Below are 9,331 nucleotides of genomic sequence, written 5' to 3'. Positions count from 1 at the left end.
TAGATAAATTTCCTTCCCCCTCTAGCCTCCTCAGGCCAAGGAGCCGGCCGGGGCAGAACAAAGCACTCCCCTTGGCATTCAGCGGCAGTCGCTGCCCTTTGGCCCAGCTGCCCTAGGCCCAGCTGCCCTAGACCCAGCCCCACCAGCCTTGACTGGCAGCTTCCACTCAGGGTGCACCCTCACAGCCAGGGGGTGGGCAGCCGCTGCCGCAGAGGGCATCTCAGTAATGAGCATGGGCTGTAGGCCCTTCCCGGCCTTGCTGTGCACTCCCTCCGATCCCATTAAAGGTCCTAGGTCTCTTTGCTGCCAAGACTGCAGTCTGTCCAATTCTGTACTTCCACAGACCCCGGGCAGCAGCCTCTCACACCTCCCCGGCACAGTGCTGGGAGGCCTGCCCTCTGAACCTTTATTTACATGCTGCTGGCTGGCAGCAGACCACAGATCATCCTGGGGGCCCCGAGGGTCAGTCCCACAGACAGCCTCCAGCCTGTACAGCCTCTGGGCAAGATTCTTTCCTCTTCTCCCTCAAGTCCCAGGGCAGCAGTGCATGAACCCAATTCTCCCCATACAGGCCATCTGCCCCCCTTAGGCTGGCCCGGCTTCTGAGCCACACCAATATACAGCTGTATCCCAAAGCTACTGCCTATGTCCCAGGGGCACCTGAACACTTAAACTCGGCACGCTGGCTGTCCTCACATTCCTTACTACCCACACCTTTACGGCCCATCTCTACAAGATCAGTGTCAACGTCTGACATTACTTAAGTGTTTCTTCGTATTTGGTCTTAAGGTTGGCCGTTTTTGCTACACAACTCCCATCCTCTTTTAGGCTATTCTGTGGCCTCTCCCACATACTGGTTGTGAGATCCTGAATGAGTCAAACCACAACCAGACTTCAGTCTCCTCATGTGTTGAACAGGAGGCCAAGCACTTCCACAAATAATGCAGTCTCTCAAGAGCATGCCTGGGTGCACACAGCCTAGGGTCAGCTTGTGGTCTATTAGCTCTTTTGTCAGTCTTAACTCTCAGACTTCTGGTGTCCTCCCACCAGATCAGACAGGTATCTAGAGTGAAATTTTATTACAAAATTATAAAGCAGAGCTCTGTAACAAAAAAAAAAATATATACATTTGGGTTTGCTTTAACACCCAAGTAAGTCTGAGAGAATCAATATAAGCCACTTGAAGTAACACATTCACATCCAAAAGATTGCAACAAATTTATACAATATATGTTGTGCACTAATTCCTGTACAGCTTATTCTTACTAGCGTGGATCCAGCTATTCCAATATATTATGAACCAGTCAGCTTTCCCAAGTCTTAAAACAAGTCTCAAATGAAATCTCAGAACAATCACGGAAGCAGCCACGGAATAATTGAAAGAATTAGATGTTTCATGATCATTAAGACCAAGGATCCATAAGGGGCAAAAGAGAGTACTCAGAGATAAAAATCAAGTTTCCTACCTAAGTTAGATAGTAACTGAAATGGGAACTTGGAATTCCCAGCCTTTATTTGGTGCAATAATGATGAACAACAACAAATCAGGGTTGTTTGACACCTTTTTTCCTAAATGGAAACGAAACCTTCACCAAAAGAGATCAAAAGATTTAAAGGCAAGTTCTCCAAAATGAGCAAATGTTATCAGTTCTAATTCTTAGTGAGGTTACTAGCCAACCTTCAGGATATTATTTTTAACTTCTGTCTAGGAGGGAATGTGGGAGGTAGGGAGAGGTAAGGCCTCAGCAGTGAAAGCAAGTTATGGGTAGGGAGAGAGCCAGTTTCTGCCCTGAAGTTATTGCTAGATCTTAACTGAGTTGCATATATAGAGACCTGTTTCACAGTGGAATCGAAAAGTAGCTGAATCCCCTGCTAAACCGGTAGGCATTGTAAACTGTAGTATATACTGTCCAGCAGAAAGGTGAAAAGGTCCTTTTCACAGACCTATCTCTTGATTCCCTCAATTCCTACAAAGGCTGTCAGAATCAAATCATCCAGGACTTGGTGTAATGTCAAGGTAAGCAGCCCAGTGTGCAACTGACAACTACTTTATGAGAGAATTCCATTCCTCTGAAGTGGAATAGTGGTTGATGATGGGGGAGAGCCCAAGTATATCTGTACCAATAAACAGGTCCCCTGGGAGGTTTCCCACTGTTTTCCAAAGTCATGACTGGTTCCAGTCGGAGAGAACCTGACTGCACATCGGGGGGGGGGGGGGGGGAGGGGGGGGCGGCAGTTTAGTGCCAAGGCCCTCAGATGCTTCAGGGTTGTATAGTTCTCCCACTGGTGATGTCAGCACACAGCTCTTCTAGCATGTGTTTGTTCATGGCTAAACTCCAGCACACTTAGGCCCTTTGGCTCTTCCAGTGGTAATAACCACCCTAGGAGGGCTCAAGACTACCCTCTAACTGGTAAGGGCTTTCCTAAAGGGCTGACAGAAGGCTGCTTCCTTACCTGCCTTCAAGTCAGTAGGCTGAGGAAGGAAATGGGAGCAGGGGGCCCCATGAACCCAGGGGTTGAGACTTGAAGCTGTCTGCTTGAGGGCTGAATCCAGTCCCATTCAGTACCTTCAGACACCCCGGAGGGGCTCAGGTTTGGTCTCTAGGAATTTCAGAAGTCTAGCTAGAAAGAAGTAAGGCTCTTTGCATTTGTTTCTATGCCTTCAGTGAGCCCATGTTTAAAACCTCCATGGAAAGAGGGGCTTCATTCTCAGGGCAAAGTGGTTTATAATCCCTCTGTGCTGGAGAAATCAAAGCAGAAAGCTACTGCTTCCATCCAACACTTTCCCTTTTCTTGTAAACTAAGGATGGCACACAGGCCCTAAGAAAAGCAGAGATGATCCACACGCCACCATGTGTGCACACACGTGCGTGTACACACACACACACACACACACACACACACACACAGATTCCCAACTTCCCTGCAGTCTCGGAGCCGGGTGCTCTGCAGGCTCCCAGGGTTAGCTCAGGAGACTCCCCGCTTCCAAGCCCAGCACTTAAGGAAGCAACTCTAGATGACTTTGAAATTTTTCAATAGCGTTTGTGTTTCATTTCTCACCAGAGAAAGTTTACTGGTCCAAATTTAGTCCTAAGGAGGATCACTATCGGTCTGGTAACCTAACATCTTTTTGGTCTGAACAAACAAATGGAGTTTAGGCAATGTAGCAAGAGATTTTAGCAAAGCTGGTTAAAGCACAGAAAGCCAGAGAGACCAGAAATAAATCCAATGTGCTGGGAAGGAAGAGAACCATTTCCACCAGGACTTCTGACCAGTGAAACACACAGGCAGCTCGGGGATGGGCGGGGCACAGGAGGAAGGGTGAAACTGTTAGGTTTGCAGACGAAGGGAGGAAGATATGGTCCAAGTTCTGGAAAGTCCTCTCTCCATCAATTACCATCATTACCCCAAGATCACTGAAACAAGGACTTGCCCATGCGATCTGTACCAGCTCCCACTGGCCTCAGGCTCTGCCAGCCAAGAGGTGCACCTCCGTGGCAAGATAGGCACACCCAGAGGTGACAGCAACTTTGCTTGCCCTGGTCTTAGGACCACTGCAGATTTTTTAGCCTGCCCCTCTCCAAGCTGGCCAATCTGGAGCCCAGACACTGCAAGCTATGTCCCTGTAAGGCACTGAAGAAGCCGGTGCAAGCCCTCAGGATCGGAAGACGTGTACAGCTCGGATCACATACTGCCGGCAGATCGGACACTCATTCATGCGCTTGCCACACTTGGTACAGGTTACCATGTGGCCACACTCTAGCAGAACACAGTCAATGGGCGAGTCCATGCAGATCCTACACAGGTTCTCCTCCAAGCCGGGCGGCACTGCTCCCCCTGTACAAACACAGGGCAGAAAAGAGGGCAGAGGCAAAAAGAGATTGTGTAAGTGCATGGGGCGGCAGGGGGATGGAGGAGGGAGACCAGGCATGCTGGAACAAACCCCCAAATCCACACACTGCCCTCAGCTAGAACTCCAAGCAAACATTCCCCCCAGTCAAACCCAGCTGCTTTTTGAAGCCCACCCTCTGCAGGTCAGGCTGTAGATTTGGAGAATAAAGTACTTGGAGATCAAATACAACCTAGAACAGGAAAGCTAAATAAGGCAAAGTCCTCAAAAGCTTAAAAATTTTTTCAGACAGTTGAGGCTCTAATATAGTGAGTAAGTGGCACTCAGCAACTCGTTATCCCTTGAGGCAGATCATGCTAAAAAGATTTTTTTTAATGGTTCAAGGGGGGATCCCTGGGTGGCTCAGTGGTTTGGAGCCTGGCTTTGGCCCAGGGCGTGGTCCTGGAGTCCCGGATCGAGTTCCACATCAGGCTCCCTGCGTGGAGCCTGCTTCTCCCTCTACCTGTGTCTCTGCGTCCCTCTCTCTCTCTCTTTGCATCTCTCATGAATAAATAAAGAAAATAAAAATAAAAATAAATAAATAAAAATGGTTCAAGGGCAGCCCTGGTGGCTCAGCGGTTTAGCGCCACCTTCAGCCCATGGCGTGACTCTGGAGACCAGGCATCAAGTCCACGTCAGGTTCCCTACATGAAGCCTGCTTCTCCCCTTGCCTGTGTCTGTGCCCCTCTCTCTCTGTGTCTCTCATGAATAAATAAAATCTTAAAAAAAAAAAAGGTTCAAAAATGTAATATGGAACCGTAGTGAGTGGTTCATGAAGGATGGGCAAGGCTTATAGGTAAACATATGCCCAACTGAATACAGCCAAGGATCCCGGGGGTCCCTCCGTGTGGTCCTGCAACATTCTCCAGGGCTCTCTCTGAGGAGGCTAGCTGCTGGAAGAGCCCAACAGAGATCTGGGCTCCCTCCACAGTGCTACCCCCACAAAACTTTCCTCATACCCCATACCTGCTGCTCACATTGGATTAAAATGTTTAAACTCACCCACTACATTACGAGCTCCTTAATTCAACAAATTCAGTCAATTTCTGCATCTATATACTTAGCATCTGTTTGGTGTTCTGAGGTTAGATATTTCTCTTTGAATCCCTAAAATGCCAATCATGTGCTCGGTGTTCTCAAAATATCTGATAAATGAACACCTCCCAAGGAAGCGATAACAGCTCACATTTGCAGAATGCTGTGCCAGGGGCAGGGTCCTAAGAGCTTTGCATATTTTAACTCTGAGTCCTCATAAAAACTATGAAGTAGGTACTCTCATTACTCATTTTATAGATGAGACAACTGAGGCCAAGAAGTTAAAGTGGCTTGCTCAAGGACACACAGTTGCTAGGCAGAGTCAGGATTCAAATCCAGGCCGGCTGGCCTTCTGGGCAGGCCTGAGGACAGGGACTATCAAAGTAGTATTAACTGCTCAGGGCACAAAGTACTCAGTAACAGCTGGCTGGCTCATGTGGCTGGGGAGGTGCAGAGGGCATGGCCAGTATCCTAGGTTAGTGCAAACACAGAAAAACCTTCATGTCCAAAAACCCAGCCATTCCCAGCATGTTTTAAATGGTAGCCTAAAGCCCCAGGTGGGGCTCCATGCTCAGTGCAGAGTCGGCTTGAGATTCTCTCTGTCCCCACCCTGCGCTCTCTCTTGTTCTCTAAAAATAATAAAATCTTCAAATGGTAGCCTGGGGCAGCCCTAGTGGCCCAGCAGTTTAGTGCCGCCTTCAGCCCAGGCCTGATCCTGGAGACCTGGGATCAAGTCCAACGCGGGGCTCCCTGCATGGAGCCTGCTTCTCCCTCTGCCTGTCTCTGCCTCTGTGTGTGTGTGTGTGTGTGTGTGTGTGTGTGTGTGTGTCTTACGAATAAATAAATAAAATCTTTTAAAAAGGGGGGGGGGGACCCTGGGTGGCACAGCGGTTTAGTGCCTGCCTTTGGCCCAGGGCACGATCCTGGAGACCCGGGATCGAATCCCACGTCGGGCTCCCGGTGCATGGAGCCTGCTTCTCCCTCTGCCTATGTCTCTGCCTCTCTCTCTCTCTCTCTCTCTGTGTGTGTGACTATCATAAATAAATAAAAATTTTTAAAAAAATTAAAAAAAAAAAAGGTAGCCTGAACAAGGTAGCCCTAAGTAGGGAGCTGTCTTTGTACCAGTCACCTGCCCCACTCCACAGAATTATCTGTACTCTGCTGCTCTGCACTTTTTTTTTTTCTCCTGCTTCCTGGACTATACAAAAAGTCAAGCAACACTTGAAAAGGGGCTAGTAGTAAAAGGCAGTGAAACTCATTACCCCTTTGAGCAGCTACTGGCCCTAAAAGGGATTTGGAAAGGACTCAACTGTACAAATAATGTGAGCTGGAGTGAAGTACAGAGTATCATATTAAGGGGCACCCAGGTGGCTCAGCTGGGCATCTGCCTTCAGCTCGGGTCATGATCCTGGGGTCCTGAGATCAAGTCCCGTGTCAGTTAGGCTCCCTGCTCAGCAGGGAGTCTGCTTCTCCCTCTCCTTGCTCTTCCTCTCTCTTGCTATCTCTCTATCTCTCAAATAAATAAAATCTTTAAAATACATATATATTAATTTTCTTAGGACTAACAAACTCATCAACTCAGTTGCCAGCATTCTCCCAGGGAATCAGAAAAAGGAAGGAAGGGGCACCTGGGTGGCTCAGTCAATTAAGCATCTGCCTTTGGCCCAAGTCATGATCTTGAGGGGTCCTGGGATGGAGCCCATGTTGGGCTCCCTGCTCAGCAGGGAGTCTGCTTCTCCCTCTCCCACTCCCCCTGCTTGTGTTCTCTGTCAAATAAATATAATCTTTAAATTTTTTTTTAGAAAAGAAAGAAAGAAAAAGAAAGGAAGACAGCAAGTAGAATAGCCTGATCTTAGTATCAGGGGCCTGGGTGGGTCTAGAATCCCCAAGGGTTTTGGGGAGCTAAGAAAGCAACTCTTCAGGATTTATCAGCCAGAAGACAGCCTCATTCTGAGTGAAAGGCCATTTTGCCAATTTACAAATTTGGAGTCAGTCTTCTGAAAGTTTTAGAATGTTTTGTTGGCCTCAACACCACTTTGAGAACATTCTCTCTTGGGGGAAGAGCTCACAACCACATAGCCTTAAAGCTTTCAGAAAGGTAGATTTTAGAACGGAGCCCAGACCCAGCAAGACCCCTGCAAGTGCATTCTGGGGTACCTGAAGGCCCAGTGTGGTCTATAAGACACAGCTGGGGGTGTGGCAGCAGAGATGGTCATGCTTGTGCCCAGAGAGCACCACATGTGACACATGTATAAACAAGGCTCAGGTCACTTCCCTTTCTGATTGGTTGGTAGCAGAAGTTGTTAAGCTTCCCAAGTAATGTCCCTGATGTACCCACAGAGACCCTCCCCACTCAGACCAGAACTGAGTGAAAACTATAGGGGAAGCAGCAGGAATATGAAAAATGAACCGAATGTGACACATGCCACCACTCACTTTGTTAAATATTTTACAAATGCTGGCTCCTGAGCTCTGGCAACCCAGAGACATGCAAATCAATCTGCCCCTGGGTACGCTGCCACTCTACACCCTTCCCAGCAAGGCAAGAATGAGAATTTTTAACGATGCTAGAAGCCCTGCTTCCCGGTGCATTTCCCCCACACTCTCTATGGATGTCAATATGCTCAGAATTCTTCGATTGCTAAGAGGAAGTAGGGTGGCAGAAAGGAAAGAGAAGAGCTCAGAGTCTAAGCACGGTCCCAAACAGAAGCAATACATACCATTTTGGTCTTCAGCACCACACACTGAAAGGAAAGAGAAAGAAAAGGTCTGAATACGTGATGGCATGAGAAGTCTCCAACCAGGCTGGCTTCATCGCGCACTGACTGCATCCCTGTTCGGGAAGCAGACTGGCCAAGAGCCAAGCCAGACGCCGGTCCTCCTCTCACGCATAGCCCCTGCTGGTGGGTCTGGTCCAGCAGAGAAAGGGATTTCATCGGTTTGCCTGAACAACACTGCCAAGTAGGCAGGACACCGCACGGACACAGTATCCTTTCCTATCGCTCCTGAAGCCAGCATTAAAGGAAGGAAGGAACTGTTGTTCCAGTCAGCCAAGGAGCCTGGATGAAGTTCCCAGGTGGGGCCATGTCCCACTCCCTAGGACCTCATAACTCTATGGGATTCTGGGGATGACCCCGGAAGGAAAACGTAGTCTGCGCCTAGCTAACTAGTCAAACTTCCCCAACTCTGATGAACTAGTGGGATAGGAGAGACTGAAATCTGACTTCAACCACTAACAGCATTTAAGGAATCAAAATGCTGATTGCAGGAGCTAAATCAGTTGGGTGAAATTTTAGGAAATGAGTTTAAAACAGCTAAACATGTTCCTCTTCTGCAGGACTTCTCTGCCCTTCCTAAACCATCTACCCTAGTAACAGAGAGACAATGTTTTCCCCCCCAAACTCACTTAACCACAAACCTGGACATTTTACTGGGCACCACCTAAAAATGATACCATGTAGAATGCTTTGGGAAATGACCATGGGGAAAGCCCAAGCTCAGGCAGCATAGATATATTCCCCTTGCACCATGTGTGCAGAGATTCACATCCTCATCTCCTAACTGTTTAGAACAGTATTGCTGAGCTACTAGCGAGTATGGCGGGGTGACACGGAGTGGGAAAGGCTATGGACTCAGTCCAGGAAATCTTCATTGCAAACCTGGGCTCTACAATAAAAGGGTAGTGGCTAGGGGTGCTTGGGTGGCTTGGTCAGTTGAGTGTCCATGCTTGATTTTGGCTCAGGTCATGATCTTAGGGTCATGAGATCGAGCCCTGGATCAAGCTGCACACTCAGCAGGGAGTCTGCTTGGGATTCTCTCCCTCTGCCTCTCCCCTAACTGGTGCTTATGTGCTATCTCGGTCTCTCAAATAAACAAATAAATCTTAAAAAGGGAGGGGAAGTCATGTTAATAAGGCCTATTCACAGGCAGCTCTGGGGACTAAATAAATGTTTACAGTGCCTTGCCTGGTCCTGGCACTCCACTTCAAATGGCAGCTATTATTAGCCGGTGCAAATGTGGAAGGTGACTCCTGGCTTGGCTAAAAGCACGGAAACACTCAGGTTGATGCTATCACACTGCAGAGAGAGAGCAAGTGCTGCAGAGCCCCTCACCCAGGTGCTGGAGCCCCTTCTGGTCCTTGTACAGCCGCGTCACCCGCTCCATCAGCTCCCACTTCTCGCAGCAGCCCTTGTAATTGACGAAGTTGCGGGCCAGGATCTCCTTCAGCTGCCGCACGGTCAGACCTTCAATGTCCCCCAGGTCGGTGAGGTCAGACAGGGAAGCCCTCCGGCCTGGGACAAAGCTGTCCTCCGAGTCGACAGACTGCAATGGCAACAGTGGATTGGTGGGCTCAGCTCTCACCTCCCAAGCTCTCTCTTGGGGGACCCCAAAGCATCCATCCGGTCA

At 48.8% G+C, this 9,331-nt stretch overlaps 1 protein-coding gene across 13 annotated transcripts in view; it reads right to left on the bottom strand.

The window, feature by feature from the left end:
- RFFL (ring finger and FYVE like domain containing E3 ubiquitin protein ligase) overlaps positions 1-9,331 on the bottom strand; it is an 84,134-nt gene that overhangs the window by 10,977 nt on the left and 63,826 nt on the right. For 12 of the 13 annotated variants that reach the window (XM_025440492.3, XM_025440498.3, XM_049114223.1 and 9 more), the window contains 3 exons: positions 9,037-9,247; positions 7,645-7,668; positions 1,063-3,837 (listed from right to left, as the gene is read on the bottom strand). In XM_025440492.3, the coding sequence (XP_025296277.1) occupies positions 3,656-3,837; positions 7,645-7,668; positions 9,037-9,247 (417 nt within the window). In that variant the 3' untranslated portion in view covers positions 1,063-3,655. Of the gene's footprint in view, positions 1-1,062; positions 3,838-7,644; positions 7,669-9,036; positions 9,248-9,331 lie in introns of those variants that run through there. The other variant, XM_025440496.3, reaches the window with a different exon arrangement.

Source organism: Canis lupus, chromosome 9, assembly GCF_003254725.2.
Source record: "Canis lupus dingo isolate Sandy chromosome 9, ASM325472v2, whole genome shotgun sequence".
Lineage (NCBI taxonomy): Eukaryota > Metazoa > Chordata > Mammalia > Carnivora > Canidae > Canis > Canis lupus.
Note: the sequence above shows the minus strand (reverse complement) of the source record. Positions and strands in the feature narration are given on the sequence as shown.